General features: G+C 34.0%; 1 protein-coding gene across 3 annotated transcripts in view; it reads right to left on the reverse strand.

The window, feature by feature from the left end:
* Nucleotides 1-13,542: 13,542 nt before the first annotated feature.
* The window catches only part of LOC145683896 (prostaglandin reductase 1-like), a 124,521-nt gene continuing 113,982 nt past the window's right edge, over nucleotides 13,543-24,081 (reverse strand). For all 3 annotated transcript variants that reach the window (XM_081755551.1, XM_081755550.1, XM_081755549.1), the window contains exons 9-11: nucleotides 22,255-22,373; nucleotides 19,948-20,067; nucleotides 13,543-13,789 (exon numbers count right to left, since the gene is read on the reverse strand). In XM_081755551.1, the coding sequence (XP_081611677.1) occupies nucleotides 19,957-20,067; nucleotides 22,255-22,373 (230 nt within the window). In that variant the 3' untranslated portion in view covers nucleotides 13,543-13,789; nucleotides 19,948-19,956. The remainder of the gene's footprint in view (nucleotides 13,790-19,947; nucleotides 20,068-22,254; nucleotides 22,374-24,081) is intronic.

Below are 24,081 nucleotides of genomic sequence, written 5' to 3' on the forward strand. Positions count from 1 at the left end.
GAAAATACTGCGGGTCATGTGTCATCTGTCAGAAGGCTACTGCCCCACACACCTACATGTGTGGGCCACTAAACTCAATTATTCCTGAGAAGCCTGGTGTGTTCATTGCAGCTGATTTCTGTGGACCACTAGTGCGAGGTATTGGTGGTGTCCAATACATCCTTGTGTTTGTTGACGTTTTCTCTAAATTAGTTGGTCTTTTTGCATGTCGTCGCGCAACCACTCACACGGCATTACAGAAATTGAAACAGTTTCTCAAACTGTGTCCACGAGCTGAAATTATATTGACGGACCATGGTTCTCAGTTCTGTAGTAATCAGTGGAAGAGAGAGATCCAGGCCTTAGGACTGAAGCATTACATGTCTACTGCCTATTACCCTCAAGCGGAACCTGCAGAGACAGTAGTGAAGAGTACAACCAGGATGTTGAGAAAGTATTGCCATAACAATCAACGTTATTGGCCAAGACACTTAAACAAAGTGGAAAGATGCCTAAATAGTGCTAAGCATCTTAGTACAGGGTTTTCAGCTTATGAGCTGCATCTAAGAGTTTCGTCCACTGCTGACGTTGCCAGAATATTTTAGATACCCGAAGTTGAACGGCCAGTTGATAAGGATTACTTCGTAGCAGTAGCACACAAGAATTTAAAGAAGAATGCAGCAGCCAGGAAGAAATACTTCGATTCTCATCATACTTTAGTAGATTATGATGTAGGGCAGTTAGTGCTAGCACGTGTATTCCCGAAATCTGATGCTTTGGCCGGAATTTCGAAAAAGATACTACTAATGTATTCTGGGCCCTGGTTCATCCTCTATAAAACTGACAAGAATGTGTATGTTCTCGCTGACCCACAGATTAAAGTGGCAGTGATGAAAAGAAACGCTTACTTGCTTAAGCGGTACCAAGAAAGAGAACCTGAAAGTCAGAAAAATTCCAGCAACTGAAGAAGAGAATGCTGAAACAACGAAGAACTGAGCTCTTCGTTTTATATTCATGTAAATATTTATCTACGTGTAACATTAATAGTTTCATCATTTGTGTATGTATTATGCTATGATATTATTATGGGAACAAGTTTCTTTATTGTTTTTATTATGTATTGTTTAGTATTGTTTTGTTAGAAATATCTTCATTTATGTCCGCACTTATTGTAATATACTGTTTGTGTAATGAAGTATTTCGATAAGTTTTGATAGCTAAGTATCTTTTACTCTCAAAACATATCGAAGGGGGGGAATTTGTAAAGACCTAGTGCGTACGTCATTTAAATTTTGATATGCAAATGATGTATCAGAATTTTTGCCTATCAAAATGGAAATTATATGTAAATCATTAATCACTTATATATTATATCAAATGATTTGAATATTCAAATCATGCTAATTAAATGTTAAAAGCCAACAGTACTCATATTCTCTGTATTGAATTCATATTAATTTCATGGAAGTGGGTGGAAGAGTTTCAAGCACTACGTTTTTTTTTTTTTTTTTTTTTTTTGGAGACGTTTCAAAATTTTCAACATACAGTTCAGCGAACTCGTAGCCTCCAGCAGAACACCCAAGTACTGCAGCTGAGAGAGTACAACTGTTTCCAGCTATCTACACTTTTCGAGACCAGAGATAGGACTATTCTGATATAGTTGTGCAGAGAACTACAATTGTATGTCCAGGACTAGTGGATGAGAGATGGGTTTGCTACTCTCCAACATAGCGCCGTTCAGACGTGAACAGTTCTTTTGTATCCAAGTCGCACATTGGTGCTGGTTTTTGGGAACAATACGGTGTCAAAAACGAACTTGATGACGTATTCTAACACCTTACCCGCGTCCCTCGCCACCGCTTAGAACTAACTTAGCGTCAGCCATTCGCGGAGTAATATGATTTTGAAAATGTGAGTTGGCTTTAGGAAAATTTGATTGTATTTAAATTTTAAAGGTTCTTGGATGCAACCGATTACAAATTGATTATTTACTACGGTATGTCCCATATCCGAAAGTATAACGTACTCTTATAGTACGCTTTAAAAGTACTATTTCCAGGCAGTTTCTTGAACCCGTTGAGCAGCGTCCGTCTGCAAAAATGGAGGATGGCGTCTGCCGCCGATGCATCAGGAAGACAAAATATTAATTATCCCCACACAAGGTAATGACAGTTATGTATTATAGTACATTTATCAAGTAAATTGTGTATTGTTATTAATGTAATGTTTAATTTTGCTGCATATATGTTAAATAAGCAGGGGTGAGTGTAATTAAGTTAAAGTTGTATTGTGATTACACCCCGCGTCAGACATGGCTTGTTTACAGATGGCACCACCTGTCACGTGAGTGCTTGATGGAATGGGGAATGTGTATTTTTTTAATATGTTTTGTTTGCTTAATGATTTTGTTGTCTTCCTGTGCATGACAGGTGTAGTGTTTCATATCATTTGGATTGTTAAAGTTCAAAGTATAATATGAACTAACTCGAACTCACCAGAGTGTAAATATAAACAAAATATCAGTGTGTAAAGTGGTGACCTACTTAAGAATTCTGTATTTACCGTAAGACAGGGAAACGTTGACCCATAAGAAAAACAATAGACAAAAAGTGAGTCTATATTTTTGTAGTTCCTGCGAGCCGAATATCTACGGTTGCCAGGGAGGTCACAGGACACTTCGGGGCTGTTCATCAGACACTTCGCTTCTGAGAGTGAGACACTTCGGTTCTTGTCATAGGATACTTCATGTCTTTGCATCAGACACTTTGCTTCGAGTCTTTGCTAGTGTATAAAAACTACGTTATAATGTGTATCAACTTACTTAGATAGAAAGATAGGGGAAATATCACCTATATATGACCCCATCGGGAGTGTGATTTTCTGAATTAACTTTTAGTTTTCTTCATCACCGCAAGGTAGTTAGGGGTGTTAGTACGCACCAAATCCAGCTATCGATTGAAACATGTACGCAATCGGTGAAAATTATTAACTTGTGTTAGTGGACAAACAGTGTGGCACCCCTATACAATGAACGCACTTCCTGCAAGTTTTCTTAACTCGCTAGAACATTTTCGTACATAGTAAAGCGATGTTATTCAATCTTTCATCGGTATAGATATTTTGTTTTTAACCTGTGCATCGCACGTAAACACACCATGAACAGTGTTTTTTTTATTTTAACCAATATATTTTTGAATAGTGGGACTTTTGAACCACGTAACCCAGGATCCAGTAATGTGTGACGCGCCAATGTCACCTTTACTGTGAACATGACTACAGTTACTCTCTACAATTAAGAGAGAGATGCAAATTCAGAGAACTACGGAGCCAGCGTGATCTTCGAGACCGAGCTTCGAAAAAACCGTCCTAATTGGGAAGAGGGACGTCACGCATAAACGGAAGAATGCGTGCGGACTGGAGACACCAGACAGTGATGAAGACCTGGAATCATCGAGGACATGTCGTAAGAAGACCACTTTAAAATAACGCGCGTGGACTTGAACTTTCAAACATGAATACAGTAGCTACTGCGTAAAAAGTAAAATTTATTTTTTTTAATGTGTACAGCATTTGTGAGAAAGAGTATATAAAGTTTGTTTTGCAAGGAGATATATTAAAACGTTATCAAAATTAACTTCACGTCAGATTCGTTCTGGAATCCCTGAAGGTATCCTCAATGGTCACATGTTGAGTGGTGAGTACATAACTATAACAAATGAATTGTAACTTCTATTTTTCAGGTGGACGTCGTTCGGCGGCTTCATTGAACTTAACTGCTAATAGTATTCCTTTGTAATGTGTATTCTGTTGGTGTCACTAGATCAGTCTCATGTTACATGAGCCACTATTGTTTTTTGTAGTCCATGAGTCACTTCGAGAGCGAATAATCAAGGTGGGCCACATGAACTATGAGACCTGTGTAGATCTCAAAATCGGAACTTTCTTTTTAATACTAAATGTAGCATAGATCTACATAGGAACAGTTTGGATTTTCTATCTAATTAAATTGTGTTCAAATTAAAGAGTCTCAACATTTTTTTTTATTCTTCAGTCTCTACCGCAAATAAGAAAAGTTCATAGTTCATGGGACCCACGATGACAGACAGTCTTCCCTGGTGTGAAGTAAGACTGCTGTCAAATGAAGGGAGAGAGACATACCTCACCATCACTGGTACGCCTTCCTCTTCTCCCTCCAGGGCCTCAGCATAATTTACATTTTGACACCTCACGTCATATACAATTTTTGCCGACCAAGCCTGGGGCTCCCCACACCATCTACAAAGTATAACGTGACTTTTAATAGCATGTGACCGATTCTCGCCAAACTAAAATTATCACGCTATTTAGAAAAAAGAGAGAAAGCAAGAGAAGGGAAAGAAGGTTAGGGCAACCAACAGCAATGTTACTTCCAGACATACTTTCGTTCATTTGGTTCTCTCCGGTCGAATGAATAAAAATGTTCCCAGTAGCAAAGATAAATTATATTTCACTCTTGTGAAGAACACTCCTTCAGCAAATAATGTTCAAATGCAGCTCTCTGATATTTTGTTTTGTCTCACGTTACCAGTAGGATATTTTTAGAAGAAATCATTATCAGCATAGAGGCTACAGGTATCTACTAGGTATATTTATGAATAAAAAGTAATAATCCGGACCTTCAACATGATACTATCTCGATATCTGCCTGATAAAACTGAGCAAAAAATTGCGTTTGACCATCGAAATTCGCTGATTTTTTTAAAATTTTTTTTTCTATTTCGACCACCTGCTGCTTGTTATTTTTAAGTATCTTCTCAATTTTACAAGAACTTGTAACAAAATAGGTTCAGAAAGTCTCTATTTTTTCACGTGATCTTAACATTACTCGTGAAAAAGAAAATATGATAAACCACAATACATAGCCTAATGTTTCTATCTTTGTGAATTATTTCAAACTTCAGATTGTACACATATTTAAATTCAATAGACCTAATAATCCTATTTCGCCATTAATGCTCACATACTAAGTCTAAAAGTTCAAGTTCAATTCAGGGTACCAGCTATGTTGAATATTTTTCAACATTTTATTATATCTCGTCTGATGGGAACTGTACCAACACTTATTTGAAAAGCTTATGTACTCAAAACAGAACATAGCTAACACCAGAATTAAATTGACACCCATTTGCAGGAAATAGGAATACACTCATAATAGTTCATGTTAACCTGTTGTATGCCATTAAAGCATTTCTCAACCTTTGTGGTGTGGTTACTACCAATTCTTCCCAGATAAACTTTAACTTAAGGTATATTACCACCAAATATTAAATAACAATGAATACCTGACAGTTAAATAATTTCTTTCACGAACAAAATCGTTTTACTGAGCTCCTCTGTGGCTAAACAGTTAGCGTACGTGCCTTTGGCGTGGGAGAGCCGGGTTCGCTTCCCGGTGGGAGCTCATGTGGTTCGGATTCCACGTTAATCAGTAGGTCTCGTCTCATATAGCCTCGCTGCTGAAAGGGACGTTAAACTCAAAATCAACTCAACTTAATTGTTTAACTATGTTTATAAGTAGCATGTCCATCACTGTTAGGATAATTTATATAATATTTGACACAACTTCTTACTTAATAGTGTGTTATTTTAGTGTCATTTTTACTACTAGAGCTTCGAAATTAATTGATATTTAATTGTTTTCAGTTTCGTATAACATACAAGTCATTTTCAACCAGGTGTCCGGATACTTTTGATGACATAGTGTATGTTTAAAGTTATAGTACTTACTTAATTTCTTAATGACTGAAAATTTTGAATTTAAGGTTACTTTTATTAATAAACATATTAAAATACACACACACACACACACACACACATATATATATATATATATATATAATGTGTGTGTGTGTATTTTGTATGTATGTAGATAAATAAAAAATATCACACAACTAGATACGTAAGCACAAAAAAGGATCCTCGCGATACAAGTGGTTGATGGAGAAATGATCCCAATAAATTCCTTTAAATTAGAAGCATTTCATATGTCAATAAAATAAAAACAAAATCACTAGTAGCGATCAGTCTTTGAAAAAGAAAAAAATTCATGGGGTAAAGTTTGACCCATTAAGCCTCTATTATACAACTTTTCAAATTCAAGAACGTTATTATTCCCCTTGTTTACCTTCATTTTTAATATTTCCACGCAAACAACAACTTGTGTGTCTCTTCACTCCTTTCATTTTTCATACCTTTATTCTCACCGTCGTGATTAAAACGATTGGGTAGAGAAACGTGATTAACTAACCAAACTCATCATTATCAAAACACCGAATACGTACGTATTTAAGACTGTGACCGTTTCTGATTTTGGAAACGCTCTTGTGTACACTATAAGTCATTACTTGGCAGCATTACTGTGTCACATCGTCATTAAGAAATCATACGTATTTAATAGCTTTTTTTTTTTTTTTTTTTTTTTTTAAAAAAGTAATAAGTAAAAACTTGTTCTGACTCTTATTGAAACGTTTGGATTGCGAGCGTAGCGAGCAAAAAATTTGTTAACAAATCTATTTTCATTTCCTATACTTTTCTTTCTTCTTGCTCGTTTGGCACCCTCTTGCTATCAGCGCCCGGGTCAACCGCCGCGCTGGCCCTCCAACTTAGCTACGGCTTTGATGAGAAGTATTCTAAATATAAAGCAATCTATTCTACAGTTGCTAAACGGATAAGGGATAACATAAACACTTATATATTTAAAAATTAGTTGTATTTAAGGTTAGGGATGCGCACGAGACAAGATTTGTGACTGTCTCATCTCGAAAATGTACTGTAAAAGTTTCTCTATTGGAAGAGTCGTGTCTCGACTCGAATCTTGTCAGGAAAATCCTGTCTCGACTCGTCTCGTGCGCATCCCTATTTAAGGTAAAGTATTTTTTTTTATCTTAAAAAGATATTTTAACTTCCAAGCAACTTATTATCCCTTTTAAATTATAATGGCACAACACCTGTGCCATGGCGTCGACCTTCGGAATTTGCTTTATAAGTCTCTCGTAAAGCTTTTTAGACCGGGTTTTCTGCATTCATTCAAATATGGAAGCATCATAGAACATATTTTATGGGCATTTTGCAGCCTCGCGTGCTCTGTCTGGGGGCTGTGACGTCACAAACATGGACGATGGGTTTTAAAAAAAGGTATATTTGAGATGTTTTTTCAAAAAATCCCTGACATATTACTATTTACCCTAGAATCATGGTTTGTACCTCGTTGGTTTCGTTATGAGACAGGCTTTCGAAATGTACCACTCAAATGTCCCTATCGTGTACCAGAAGCGGGAAAATCTCGTCCAAAATGGAATAAAGGGGATTTTTTAAAAGAAAAAATTCCCTTTTCCCCATTTTTATCTTCTGAGTGGTACCATTTGAAAGACTGCCTTACGCTGAAGAAAATGAGGTATGACTCATGTTGCTAGAGTCAACAGACGTGTGTCAAAAAAATCTCGATTTCTTTATTTTTTTCATTTTTTACACATTTTTAGTCAATTATTTCAGTAAAGTATCTGCAGTATTATCACTATTTATTCTAAAGTCATGATACGTACCTCGTTTTCTTTGGAATGAACCAGTCTTTCAAATGGAACCACTCTAATCTCTCAAGCATTTACCATAGAGAAGAAAATTCACAAAAAAGGGAAATTTTTGTCAAGTCAAGTCATTTTTGCGTTGTGGTTTCAGCGTGTCCCTTTTCTGCACCGAGTAAACGTGTTCGTATTGAACTTACGATCACATATCGTGTTCCATTTGACATCGATTCGCATTAATGATGTACTAGAGATCACAATCACCACCGACTGTTATCATCTTGAGTTTGCAACATTTGTCTTCGTGAGAAAACAAGTTCCAGTGTATCAGATTCATATCCCATCCAAAGCATGTATGACCAAAGTACATAACATTCAAGGGCTATGGAGGAAACTCATTATACTTCCTGTTCGACGACATTGAGAATTGTCATAGTAAGCATTAGGGCATTGCATGTAAGTATGGGAAAATTGAAAGTTTAAAAATTGTATGGTGCCTCCCTCCTATGTTGTTTCAACTGACCAAATCTGAATGCATACCAAATTTTAGGTCATTTCGTGATGTTTTGACCCCCGCCCAACAACGATTAACTATTTACTTAACTTATACATATATCCTTATGAACATTAAATATCTTGAAATTATAGATTTTCATTTTTTACTTTAGATTCCATTTTCAAGCGAAAAGATTTTTTACGATAGGAGGATTTTTGCTAAAATTTTCTTAATTTTGTTTTTTCAATGACACTTTTAGTGAGATGTATTGATTATAAGATATTATCTTTCTACATAAATTAAAAATACAGCATTTTACTTGTATTGTATAAGACTTGTTTGCCAACTACATATAGAAACAAGTTTAGTAACAGAGTACTACATAATACACATAATTACATCAAATGACTTGGTTTAAGGTTTTGTGGAGGAGAATGTCAATTTCTTCAATGTCTCTTTTCGAAAGTTAGGGATTTGTTTGTGGTGATATTTGACCACGTGCAATAAACACTGTTTTTGTTTTTCATCATTGGTAACACTTGTTGAGAAGTCTTGGATTAGTTTCACAGCCCGTTCTAACAGATCATTCACCACTTTGACATACTGCATATATATATATATATATATATATATATATATATATATATATATATATCAGCTTCTTGGTAATCGAGATCATTGTGCCACTCACTAACAGGTTTTCCTAGCCAGTCGGTCAGTTCCCATGCTGTGAAACAAAAACCAGGATTTAGGCCCAATAAGGGATGATAGTCTTGTACTTTGGCTAAGAATAGGAAAAATTGGATGGCACCTTTCAAACTTTTTTTGGCTGAGGAATTCGGAGTAATGTTCGAGCAATCTGTTGTTTTGAAGAGGAAAGTATGTTCGAAAATAGAGTGAACACAGCACATACTTCGATTAAATACCAGAAGTGCCTTTTCATGGCTTTTATGGCTGCATTTGCAACTTATGGATCATACTTGCAATACTTGTTTAAGTCTTGCCATAGCTTGAGATCATTATACGCTGTATCAGCCCCAATGGATAAAGAGAGCCAGTTTACAACGCAGAATAGGATATTAAATTTACATAGTGCTTCCAGTTTACTAATCATGTCCTTGTCATATCCTGCTTGAGCACTGAAAGCAAACATCTTTGCAGGATACAAAATGGATGACATCCATCGAGCATGATGCGTTGCTCCTGGTCTCAGCCAGTGTATTCCTCTTTCAGGTGTCTCACCCAGGAGTATCAACATCAATTCAGCACTCTACCGATAGTCATCATGAGGTAGTAATTTTTTTATTTGAAGTAGAAAGTATTCTCTTTAGTGCTTGTTTAGAATTTTTCATAGTAAGTTTCAGACTCCTGTCTTTGATTTCCAGGGTCCTAAAACCAGCTTCTGTGTTAATAGTTAACCAAATAGAGTCTCTGAATTGAATAAATTCGGAGTTTTCATTACCTGATGTTGCACCAAACAATTCTTTGTGAACAGAACTTAGGATTGTTTCAAATATATGATGCCGACAAGCTAAAATAAACAATTTCTTGTCAAAGAGGTTTTCCAACCGAACACAAGCTTCACTTTTCCGCCCTGAGTTCGAAGCTGTAGTGTCAAAAACAAGGGATCTTACATTATCTGAAACATTTCACTCATTTGCAAGGGAAAACGTAGCTCTTGCTTGTTCTTCACCTGTTGTGTTTGTAATTACTGGGATGCCAAGAATTTTGCCTTCTTCACAGCCTGGAATGCCAGATACCAGAATCGCTAATCTTTCTTTGTTTTCTTTTTTTTTTACCTGCTGTCCATGTGCTTTTAGTTGAAAGAGTAGCTTTTTCCAATGGAACTCCCTTCTGTAAGAATTGCTCCCATGAATGCTGTTCGTTGACCACTTGGCAGATTAAGCCTGTCCCCCATAGTTGATATGATATGGCTTGTAAATGGATTTCTGGGTAGTTTCAAATCAATCAATGCACTTTTTCTACGAGCAGTACCTGTACCAGCTGCGCCATTGCTTGTTGATGGAAATACAAACAAAGGATCTTCAGTTGGTTCAGGTTCAACTTCCAAGCTATCCGAATCATTTAAATCGAGGCTATCGATCTCATCAAGTTCCAGGATAGTACTTGCGCTTATCTTTGCTGAAGCTTCTTGGCGACGCTTCTCTCTTGCAGGACGCTCAATTTCCTTTTCGTGATGAGATAATTTCCTCATAACTTTCGCAAAATGTGTCTTATCAAGACCACATAACTCCATTTTCCGACATGTTCGTTGATCTTCTAAAAAAGTGTACATCTTCCAGAAGCATTTTCTTAGTTCTACATCTGTCATGTTCGATAATAGAAATAGCATTGTCGTGCGCTATGTCAAAGAGTAGACGAAGAGATTTGAGAAAGCTTTCACACTCAGCTGGGAAGTTCTTTCTTGTTTTATGTTTCCGCAGATTCTAGTATTGCACAATTAATTTACTGAGTTTTGCTTTGGAATGTCCCGATTTGATAGCAGTGACAGGAATGTCAGAAAGTTCCGAAAATGGCTCAGCCTTCAGAATAACGTGTTTTATAACATCATCTCTTTTATCTTTCTGCATGGGTCCACGAGTGAGGAAAAGAAAATAGCGAAGCACATCCCCATTGGTGGGCAGTTGAGGTCCTTTTCTCGGGGTCAAACCTTGCAACAAATTACCTAAGAGCCATGCTTTAGACATTTGTTTACCGTCCTTTCGAAGCACTGGTCGGTCTGTTGTGGATAAAATTGGAGGAACCGCGTCCTGAGGTGTTTCTTTTTCTATACTTTACTCATTTCTGCCTTGGTTATAATATGTAAGGAAAAAAGCAAAAACATTAAAAAAGTTACTTCGTGTTATGTGTGTGCGCTTTTAATTAAAACTTTTTGGGGGTGGGCGGGGGTCAAAACGTGGCCTACAGACCTTAAAATTAGCACACAAATTTGTTTCAGTAATTGTAAGAATATGATAGAGGGGACAATAAATATTCGAAAAAAAATTTTTTTGCAATACCCTAGTAAGCATGTTCCCATCTTGCAATATGTTCTTCCACTTGTGCGTTTCAATGCGATACTCATCGAGCAATTGGAAAGCTTCCCTTGTAAATGATAATACAGACATGTTCTTTTGCTACTTTGGCTTTTTTTCATTGAAGTTGTTTACAAGAAAAATAGTGTTTGGTTTACAACTGTTAAAAAATGGAAAAATGAACTTGATCCAGGCAGCATTTGGCTATAATATAAGTTCGGAAATTAACATTTTTACGGATTCAGTTATTGTTTTTGCCACAAAAAATGAAGGCTCAATTTGTAGAGTACGTAATGCCAATCCTCCGTTTCTCGATGATATTACGGATTCGGCAAAGAAACAAAAAACTATATATTCTAAACCAGATACATCTTACGTAATCCGTAGAATGACAATATATAAGTATTCGTTACATATAAAAACTGTTTACATTTGTTATTTCATGTACAGCTAAAATAGCCTTCGCTTCCGAAAATGCGATACAGAAATTATAAATTGCGATGCAAGAAGCAAAATCTAAAAGAAACGCTAATATATATATATACACACCAGTAATAATATTATGCATCATGAAAATAATTTTGTAATCTTCCAATATGAAGGTGTGCCCTAACCCTTTGGGGATCCTATGGTACAATTTGTACCATACGCGTTTTTCATGGTACATTGCGTTATTTCTCTTCTATTTGAGCTTTTTCGTCCGTTTTTTTTTTTTTGTTTGTTTGTTTTCCAAGTCCACAGGCCTTGTAGAAGACATTACGTATGGTTTCAGACCGTCCTGCGTCCAGACATAGGGGGTGATGACGTCATAAGTCAAAAATTTCTTTTCTCATTTTCTAAGCCTATGTTCAATATTTTTTGGCGGGCTTATTTTTCTACGTAGAAGATTGAAATTTTGCACAAACATTCAGTCCACCGAGTAGTATTTACCAGGTTTTTTGTTCCGATGTCAGTGCTAAAACAGGGGGGAACCAGAGGGGCAAAGGGGTAAAAAAAATGGATTTTTTACCCCCAAAATCCCGTTTTTCGTCATTTTCCCGCCTTACGTACATGATAGGACCACGTGAGTCATACCGTCTGAAAGGCAGTTCCATTCTGAAGAGAAGGACGGTCGAATTATTATTCTAGGGTAATTAGGGCCATCTCAGTGAATTTTTATCCAAATATACTTCTGTATGGGGTAAAAGTGGGACATGGTAGGGAAATTTTTTCTGGCGGGCCTATTTTTTCACGTAAAAGATTGAAATTTTGCACAAACATTCAGTCCACCGAGTAGTATTTACCAGAAGTTTTTTTCCGATTTCTGCGTAAAAACAGGGGAGTCTAGAGGGGCAAAAGTTGAAAAAAGGGAAATTTTGCCCCAAAATCCCTTTTTTCAGGAATTTCCCGCCTTAGATACATGATGGAGACATGTGAATGGTACCGCCTGAAAGACAGTTCTATTCTGAAGAGAATGACTGGCGGATTGTAGTCCTAGGGTAATTAGGGATGTCTCAGGAATTTTTTTCCCTGAGATCATAGTGTTTTATGGTAATTTGGGGCATTGTGGGAATTTTTGATAAAAATTCTCCCGTCCTTACTATTCAAGATAGAAACTTGAAATTTGGCACACACATTCAGTATACCAAGTACTATTTATCAGGTTTTTTTTTAGATGACTACGATCACACAGGGGGGGGGGGTCCAGGGGGGGCCAAAGTTCGAGAAAAAATTTTTCCCTCCGAAATTTTCACTTTGACATTTTTTTCCCGCTTCTGGTATATGGTATGAACATGCAAGTGGCACCATTTGAAAGCCAGCTCTATTCTGAAGAGAATGAGGTATGAACCACGATCCTAGGATAAATAGTGACGATACAGTAGCTGCTTGACTGAAAGTCTAAAAAAGCCCAAAAAGCCAGGGATGCAAGAAGCAAAATCTTAAAAAAAAAGTTAATATATATATATACACCAGTAATAATATTATGCATCATGAAAATAATTTTGTAATCTTCCAATATGAAGGTGTGCCCTAATGAAATAATCTTAGCTATAGACCTGGACTGGGGAAGGGGGCAGTAGGGAGCAGATGATACCTTTGGGGAACTCCTCTTGTTCTTCTCTAGCGTCGTAACTGAAACACTAATATTGAACTTCCACAAAAGGACTCAGCTCGTGATATGTTTTTCGTGAGTATATTAGACATTTACTAAACGTTATGTTTTTCGTGTGTATATTAGACATTTGCTAAACGTTATGTTTTTCGTGTGTATATTAGACATTTGTTAAACGTTATGTTTTTCGTGTGTATATTAGACATTTGCTAACTTAGATAGTTTGATTTCATATTTACTAAAAATGTAAATTTAAAAGCAATAAACAATTTTTAAAAGTTGGTAATTCTTTTGGTTGGTAGCTCACAGTAGGATTTAAAAACGGTACGGCAGCTCAGAAGCTTCATAAGTTTGGCGACACGAAAAAAAAAAAAATATATATATATAGAAAAGAAAATTTTATTTAAAAATCAAAAAATATACTTGTACATATTTTGAAGCGATTTTTTATAATGCATTTTAAATACAAATCAGTCAAAATCATTTACGATATACATAATACATGGAAGCTGTTCTTAAAGTGATTAATTCGCTGTTACTCTTGATTCCAATGAACTTATTATGTGGCACAACATCAGGTAAAGTTGATCTTAGCCGCCCAAAATAGTTATCTGAAGTTTGCATGTACCTGAAACAAGGTTGGAAATTCATTAATATATGCTCAAACAATACATCTGAACAAGTTCTGACGCACTGAATAATTTGCAATAGAAAAACAAGTTACACATATATAAATTTATGATCAGAGACATCGTTTAATTATTAATGTTCTTCAAAGTTATTAAACTGTTTAATTAGTAACTCTAAGCACACTAAGATGCAATGCTAGGTCTTGTGTTGTGTCGAGTATTAAGTCTATGAAAATATAAATAGAAAATAAAAAAAGTGACGAATAACAAAATACTTTTGACTTTCTATCGAAATACAGTCGCTACAGATTGACTCTGCAACCGAAGAGCAACAAATGAAAGAGTCCATGCAGCTACAACGCACTACAACGGTCAGGAAGACCATCGGAAAGAAGAGACCTCTCATTCTCGACTTCCAAATTACGGTGCGGCCCTTGATTGTTTTTACTTTTCATTAACGACTTGTCATCTGCTGTCAAATACTCAGTCATTACTGAATATTCATGATTTAAAAACTTATAAGGGGATTAATTCAACTACTGATTCTTCTGAACTACAACAGGACTTTGATTCATGCCATCATTGGAGTATAATTAACAATTTACCATTCAATATTAGTAAATGGTCTGTTTATTTATTTATTTATTTATTTATTTATTTATTTATTTGCCTGTTTTGCATACAAATGAGAGTATTCTCGAGCACGCATACAGTTGTCAAAATTACAAAATAATTACATATATGGTATAGAAAAAAACTTAGATAAAATAATACATACATAACTATGACTTTTTAAGCTTATACAATCATAATATAATTAACAAAGAAAAAAAAAAACATTTATACATTATCTTCAAAAAACTCATTTACCGAGTAGTAACATTTATCTACTAAGAACTCATGAAGATCCGATTTAAACATAGAATATGATTTGTTTTGTTTTAGAAAGTCAGGTAACTTATTGAAAATTTTTGTACAGTTAATATATACGCTTTTTTGAAAAAACGAGAAATTTTGGGGGATAACATGCAAATTATTAACGAATCGAGTATTGTATTTATGGACGTTACTGTTTTCTATAAATAAGTGTTTGTTACTTACGGTAAACAAGATAACTTTATATAGATACGCACAAGGTAATGGTAATATTTTTTGTCCTCGAAAGATGGGCTTGCAAGAAGATTTTGGTGACAATCCAAACACAACCCTTAGTGCTTTCTTTTGTAAGCGAAACGTGCTAGTACATTCAGTAGAATGACCCCAAAAAATAATACCGTAAGTTATTAAAGAATGGAATTTTGCATAGTACACCGAAACTAAGGCCTCTGTTGTGACATTACCTCTTAGTCTACGGAGGCCGAAACAAATACTACTTAATTTTTTGTTGAGTTGAGAAATATGCTCATTCCAAGTTAGTTTCGAACTTATGGTGACACCAAGAAATTTAGTTGAAATAGAAAAGTCGACTTTTTTGTTATTTACCATTACGTAAGGAATAAATTTATTTTGAAGAGGATAATAAAAATTTAGCAAGGAAGTTTTATCATTGTTTAGAACTAACTTATTGTTACTTAACCAGTTACTTAATCGTGAAAACGCAGTGTTTAGATTATATTCAATATCATGTCGTGAGTTACCTGTAATAATAACATTGGTGTCATCAGCAAATAAAACACATTTATTAGGCAACATTTCATGTGTCAAATCATTGATGTAAATAAGAAAGAGCAATGGACCAAGCACTGATCCTTGAGGTACACCAGTTAGTATTGTACCTTTATAACTACTAAACTTATGCATTTCGCCATTTTTTTCGTTCGTAATTTGAACTATCTGATACCTATCCTTCAAGTAAGACTCGATCCATTTATTGGCAGTTCCTCTTATACCATAAAAGCTTAATTTTTTGAGTAAGAGATCATGATTTACAGTGTCAAATGCTTTAGTAAGATCAACAAAGAGTCCAATTGCCCATTTTTTATTATTTATTGCATGCATAACAGTACTAAGAAAATCGAAAATTGCAGAATCAGTAGATTTGCCACTTAAAAACCCATGTTGAGATAATGATATTAGATTATTGGAACGTAAGTAATTCCTTATCCTATTTGACATTACCGTCTCAAAAATTTTTGAAAATACAGATAAAACTGAGATAGGGCGATAATTCTTAATATCGTAACGACTGCCTTTTTTGAACAAGGGAATCACTTTAGCCACTTTTAACCGTTGTGGGAAAATGCCTGATTGAAGGGAAAAATTTATTACATGAGTCAGGTGAGGAGCAATTATCGAAGCAGATTGTTTTATAATAGTGGACGGTACTTCATCAAGACCTGCAGAACTGCTATTTCTCATCTTTCCTATAATTGCTAATATTTCATCAATAGTTACCGGGGTAACAAAAATACATTTTGGATAAGAAGGCATATTTGAAGAACCACTTGTACCAGCTTGGTGGGATAGAGCACCAAGAGCTACCTGAGGAGAAGTTATAAAATAATTATTAAATTTATTTGCAATTTCAGCAGGGTTTGTAATTCTTTTATTGTCAAAAATGACGTGATTCAAATTTGCAATATTACCCTTCTTTGTATGTAGTCCTACCGACTGGTGAATAATATTCCACATAGTTTTAATTTTATTTCTGGAGTTATTAATCATTTTCGAATTATGCATTTGCTTTGCTGTCTTAATAACTTTCTTATATGTTATCTTATATTTTTTAACGTAATTTCTGAATACATCAGAAACATTTGTATCATTAAGCAGTTTAGCATACTTAATTAAATTTCGTTTGGAATTACGAATACCAGTTGTAATCCAACTCTTCTTAATTTTATTACATTTACTAATTGGCATGAGAGGAAAAGCTACATTAAAACAGTGCAAGTATACATCTAAGAAGGAGTTAAATTTTTCGTCCATAGTGGAAGCTGAATAGATTCCATCCCATGGCTCAAGAGCCAACAAATAACAAAAGTAACTAATGTTACTCGGTGAAAATAACCTTTTTTCAATTCTGGTAGTATTTTGCAACACTGGTAAGTTAGTTGATGGAAGCGATAAGCTAACTAATTGCGCATCATGATCTGAATATCCTGGGTTGAATATTTCAAGTTTGTGGTTATGACACTCTCTGCTTACTATTACTTGATCAAGTGCTGATTTTCCAAATCTGGTAGGCGTTTTAACAATAGCTTTGAGATTAAATGAAGTTAATAGGTTTTGTAAATCAGTTTTAACTTTAGTGTTAACCATCCAATTTATATTTATGTCACCACACAAAATGATAATATTGTATCTTTTGCACAGATGGTCAAGAAGAAGTTCAAGATTTCTAAAAAATACCCGTAAGTTACCCGAATTAGATCTATAAATACTACATATACACACTTGATGAGCGAGACTTATTGCAACTACTTCAAAGTGAAGTTCCAGATTGAACATCGATACATCAACTTCATCAGCATTTAATTTATTATGAACGAATATACAAACTCCTCCATGAATCAAGTTAACTCTTGAATAATGACTTGCCAAATCAAAACCTTTTAATTTTACAGATTTAATATCAGTACAGCTTAACCAATGCTCCGTGATGCAAATAACATGTGCAGTTGACAACACTGTCTCAACTAACACATCCATAAAGTCCAGCTTATTGCCAAGACCCTGCACATTGTGATGGAATACTTTAAGCTGATTTACTTTACAGTGTTTCACTGTATTGATATCTGTACCGGGTTTTATGTTTCCTACATCACGTAAATCATCTAGCATCGCTATTTCTAACATAAGCCTTTTTTGAGTGTTCCACCCCTGCACATTTTGGTGATATACCTTTATTGGAATTATGTTTGGTTCGTTTTGTTTGTGCTTATCATCACTAAAAAATCATCTGATAAGTTTTTTGGAAGCTTTTTGTTTCTCATTGGTTTCTGTTGTTTTTCTCCCTTCCCAAAGTTTGCATTTGGGTCGGTTACAACCTTTGCACTTGAATCTTTACTTTTTACATTTGCACTTGAATCGTTACTTATTGCTGATACCTGGATATTTGTATCGGTCATTACTGGCATATTGGTCTGACCATCAGAGATGATTGGGGAATTAATTTCATGCCATGGCAGAGGAATTGGTTGCAATTTGGTTTTATTTTGTATCATGTCTGCTAGTGTTTTTGCCATTTTTTCTTTACCTATTTTATTTAGGTGAAGCCCATGTCTTGTGAAGCAAGATCTCTCTACATCAACGTCAACAAATGTACAGTTTGGGTATAGCTTCACCCACTTCCTGAGTTTGTTATTTACTCTACATATTTCATCATTTACACAAGAGAAATTGGCTAGATCATGTATATAAGGTATACCTACTACAATAACATTCACCCCTGTTAGAACTTTTACGAAGAAAATTGGTTCATAAAATATGAATATTGTATCAATAGAACTCAGCTGGATAAGAACGATCTTGTCGATTTAGGTATTACATTTGATACTAAATTAACATTTAATTTCCATTTGAAATACTGATTTACGAATCGTATAAACACCTTGGTTTTATTGTAAGAACAACAATTAATCCTATGACTGATATTTCTACAATCAAAATGTTATATTATCAATTTTACGTAATAAATTAGTATATGCTTGTGAAATCTGGTGTCTTTAATTTCAAATTCACATTGATGACATAGAGCGTATTTAATATAAATTTCTTTGCTATTTGTATTTTAACAAATACAATAGATCAGCAAAAGTAAATAGCATATTGTATTCTGCTATGCTGCGGAAATTTTCTATTCCTGTTAGTTACTCGTAGATTGTCTGCGCAAAATATTATATTGTATAGAATTACTAATTACCTATGTATTTTGTTGATGCTCAAAACTTTATGCAATGTATCAAACTAAATGTAAAATATGTGCGTTTAACGTCACAGACACACACACACCATTTTTTATAAGCTAATCAAATACTGTTCAACATTAACACTCTCCAGCAATTAGATTGTATAATACTCACAATCAGCTAATTGTTAACGGGATAACCATTCATTTTTCTTTCCCTTATGTTCAATACGTATCTATAATTCCCGGTTATTACAAGTATGACAGTATTTGATTCAGATTATTTGTACAATTATTTTTTAGATGTAAGTCTCAATTTGAAGTATTTATGTATAATCACGTGTTTTGCACACTCCAATAGTCTTATATCTTTGTATTAAATTGTTTATAGTAGTCTTGTATTAAATTTGAAGTCATTCTTGTATCTTCATTATTACCTTATCAATTTTTCATGTATTCATACATCATTTGTAGTATTTTTATTTGTATTTCTAATATTATTTCTTTGTATTGTAATTTATCATATGTATACCCGTTATTTGCTATTTGATAAATGTGGAGAATATTGCTCTGTCAAGGGCATTGAAATAAATAAATATCTTGTATATCAAGCTCTGTTCGCCTTATTGTAAGATTTCAACATTATATATATATATACAATATGATGATTTCCTTTGAGAAGGAAACATGAAGAGTACAAGTAAACAGTTCAAATTACAGATAACAATTTGCATGCATCATTGGCTAGCCCGGACGTAGCTATATACTAACAACACACAAGCAAGTGCTCAAGCAAGCACATAATTATTTTGAAATATGTAATCGAATATTTATCTTTGTGGAAATAAAGGCAGCCTGGTTATTGATCTCTGCATGGACTTTACTACTATATTAGTGATTCATAAATGCAATGAGAACGCAGCTTAGTTTGACCACTGAATATTGATGTTGCCAATAATTTTTTTAAAATTTCATGACATTCTCCAAGCACAAATTTTTCTGCAAAAATAACACCAGTTTCTGCTAGAACAGGTCTATTCAAATAGCAGATAATAATAATAATAATAATAATAATAATAATAATAATGACGACGACGACGATGATGGTGGTTGTGGTGGCGGCGGAGGAAGTTTGACGGAATGCTTGTATCATTTGTACCGACGAAACATTGGAGTTCGGCATACGAGTCAGAAAATCCAAACCTAAGTTAATATATTAAATGCTGTATTTCTGTAGTCATTTATTCAATTTCACTATTGTGTTCATTAGAACTATTATTTACAGTTCACTTCAATACAAATACTCACCGCTCAGTTTTATACTTGAACAACGGCTTTTCCGGTGTTCTCCCCTCTTAACATCCCAATAAAGGCTTTTGGCATGTTTTCGAAACCATTGGTTACGGTCTCTTTGTATTTTAATTGACCCTGAAAAGAGAGGATAAATATTATTTCTGAAGCCAACGTCGGATTAAGCAACTGTGAAATAAGCAGGAATGTGGAAACGCATATAACCTTATAGAAGTGGAATTTTCCAAGTCTTTCGCTTGTGTAATGAGTTCTATGTTAGGAATACAAACAGAAAGATTGCCATTAGACTTTGGGAGGACATAAAGACATTAGAAATGAATTTCTCACTCTGGAATTTGTTCCAGAATTTGAAAAACTGTGCTTTGCATGAAATAAATTCAAGTTTTGGAAAAATCAAATAATAGTACTACAAAGAAAGTAACGGATATCTTCTATAATAGAACAAAAAATCCAAGATTAAATTGGGACTTATGTGAATTGGACAAAAGTTGAAAGCAAGATTTATTCGGTAAATTTGGAAGGCTTGCGAGGTGTTACGCAAAAAGTTCTTTAGACAAGATATAATTTTATTTTAACACTGGGCTTAAATTAAAAAAAAAAAAAAAAAAAAAAAAAAAAAAAATCATCTTTTATCTCGTTATATAAGCTAAGGGCACATTTTATAAGAAGAGTGTTTTTACTTTATGCTTCTCCGTTTATTACTTCAATTGAATATTTCTTTCCTCTTTAGAAACGTTATTAGCACCATTTTATTACTGTGTCACCAGATTTTTACTTTTACATCTCCTATAATAATTTTTGTTTTCTTTTAAAATGCAAGTAGTGAGATATTCCGTGACTTAACTTTGTTTATCGTTACCCTTAACAACTGTTTCTTTATTTACAAATCAACTAACTGTTTATACGAAAATACTATTCACATTAATAATTTATGTATACTTCAATAATATGTCTTTTAATTTATTGCTCTATGTGGTTGGCTCTCAATTCACTTTTTGGTTGCTGTAAACACTAATTCCACTGGCAGATTTACCACTTTACAAACTGTGAATTCTAGAACTTAGGTGGTTGAACTCTTACTTTGGCTTGTGTCGTTCGTCAATGAGAATTTCTTCTGAAAGCTAATTCTGCACTTTTTGTTGGCATTGGGTATGAAGTGGCGAAATAATTTTCAATTGACGATTTAACTCCAAGAGGAATCTGATTAAAACTACTCGCTGAGCAAAACAATACGCGTATTGTAAAAATTAATAACGTGTAACAGTTTCGCCAACTATCCGCTTAGTTTCATCAGACACTAGATAGTGTCTGATGAAGCCAAGTGAATAGTTGGCGAAACTGTTACACGTTATTAATGTTTACAATACACGTATCGTTTTGCTCAGCGAGTAGTTTTAATCGGATTCAAATCTACTAAAGCAAAGCTTGTAAATGGGAAATATTCCAAGAGGAAGCAATTTGTCTACATCCACTTTCGAAGTGATGTAAATATCCTCAGAAAACACCTGTTGAGATTCTATTTAGATTTCTTCATAAAACAGCTAATCTTCTTAACGGTGAAATTGTGTAAACCGCCTATTTTATTATAAACGTCAAAATGTATTAACACACAAAATCTGACATCAGGAGAAACATTTCACAGGGTCTGTGAATTCACTTATTTCCCTTTTAACGCTTGTCTGTATTTTAACATATTATTTACCTATTTGCTTTTCCTATTTTTCGAAGTTTCATCCATTGATTTTTAAATACAAGTATTTCTTTTACTCTATAATGTTTGCAGTATTGAAATTAACACATCAATAATTTCTCTTTGCTTTTAGGTCTTTAGCCAGTGTTATTTAGAAAATAAAACTGCGATTTATCATAGCAACGAGAAGGATGTGACCTCACACTATTTCAATCCATTAAGTTACGGAATACTACGTACTAATTGTTCTTTAAAACAAATATTTACGATAGAAGATGTAAAAGTAAGGATCCGGTGATACCAAGGAAAGAAATATTCAATTAAAGTAATAAACGCGGAAGCACAAGGTAAGTTACTTTTCCTATTTATTCTATTCTTTTCATATGACGGGAGGGAGGGGGGAGGCGAAGAACTTCGAAAGTTGTATGATTTTGTTTTGAAAGTTCAAATTCTTTCTTTACATATACCCGAGTAAACAAATTGAAAAATCCCTCTTCTACAAGGAATTTAGATTGTCTTCGCTTTACATTACGAACCTATATAGCACAGAGTCTTTCTAAAACTATGTATCCCTTGTAAATATATTTTTAAAAACTTACATAAAAATTACATACCTCTTTGATCCATTTTAGATTTTGCTGGATACCTTCTTCCCAGCGATTCGTCCATCTATGCACAATAAATCCTTCCATCTTCAATTCTTTAAATACCATGGAAGGTTGTACCATAGGAGCTGCAATAGATGAAACTGAATAAGGAAATGCATAGTTATTCTACTGGCTTGCTTGCAAACTACAGGATATTGAAGCTGATTAAATAGGCTGATAAAATCAGAGAAAAAGGACTGACAAGCAAGTCTCAGTTTATGAACTGTATATCAATTGTGAATCCTGAGGGGGTGTTCGGCGAATCGTTAATGCTTCGTATACAGGGAATTAAATGGTTCAACTTCATGCAATTTTTTTTTTCTTTCTTTTAACATGTGTAATATAATGTAAATGCCTGACACATATGTTGCAATTTTGATAACTTCACTTTCGAGAGTCACGGGAAAGAGAAAAAGGAAGTAGTATTATTTTTCATAGATTCAGATCTATGCTCATACATATTGAAAAACCAAGTGATTCTGCCATTAAAACTTATTTTAAAATTTAAACCCCGTAGCTTTATCATGGGACTTTTATGCAAAGAAAATTATTTTTATCTTTGATTCATGTAAAAAATCAAGATGCGCTTGATGCATGCTGATTTATAGTTGAAATTAATCGTCATTAGTACAACCAGAGGTGAGGCAATATAGCGCTGTAAGCGGTGCATACAATAATTTAACATAATTCAACACTGAACTTTTTTCTTTTGGGAAATATAGAAATCTTCTAAACTAAGAGTCTAAACGCAGTCTTCCGTCCTTTCTTAGTCTTTACAATACCACACTTTTATATACCCTATAGTGACAAGTGTAACTACATTAATATGAATTTATTAAGACACTCTTAATTCGATATCATTTACGAATAAATTGGCAGTAATTTCTAAACATAGACCTGCATCTTTGCCCATGCCTAACTTAACAACTAAGAGAAAGAATTTTACTCATCACTGACACACTCACAACTATAATTCATTTAACTGGTTGTTAAAAAATGACTAAACAACTATATCTCAATCTTTGTCCGAAATTCCTTTGTCCGTATTAAGAGCTGAACATTCTTTAGTACGAGCGTAGTGATTCAAAAGTACTCCTATCTGCGATGCTCATTGAAGTAAACTATGTGTATAATATATACTATATTATGTTTATGCCTAAATAAATGCTTTGTTATGCTGTATATTTGGAATTCCTGATGTGTTCTTTTAATTTCAAATTACATACAAAATTTTCATAAGAAAAATATTCTATTTGGGTTGTTTTTAGTGGTAGTGAAGATTTACATCATGATATAAAGATTTAAATGAAATTGGCAATAATTTTGCCTGTTAATTGTTAGAGATTATTTAACCAAGATGCTTTCCTTTCGTCCGTTTAGAAGAAAGTCAAGTAAAAGAACTAATGTCCCTTAGATACCATGAATAGTATTAACATTTATTGCAAAATGTGAACAGAAATAGCATAACAAAGTATAAATTAAAATCACGAAAAGAAAAATTCCTCACCACAGATGATTATTATTATTATTATTATTATTATTATTATTATTATTATTATTATTATTATTATTATTATATTTTTTTACAGTAAAACAAAACTAAATAAAAAAAAGTAAGAAACTACCACTCAGATTTTAGAACAACTACAGTTTAAACACATTGGAATAAAGGAATTTACATGAATAAATGTGATGAATTTCTCCCAAAAGATTTTTGCAACCCTGTTATGATCATATTGCTACATTCTTTTATTTTTGTTTTTATTTGCTCTTGTACAAGACTCTTCTCTTTAC

Source organism: Thermobia domestica, chromosome 4 (genome assembly GCF_964235325.1).
Source record: "Thermobia domestica chromosome 4, izTheDome1.hap1.1, whole genome shotgun sequence".
NCBI lineage: Eukaryota > Metazoa > Arthropoda > Insecta > Zygentoma > Lepismatidae > Thermobia > Thermobia domestica.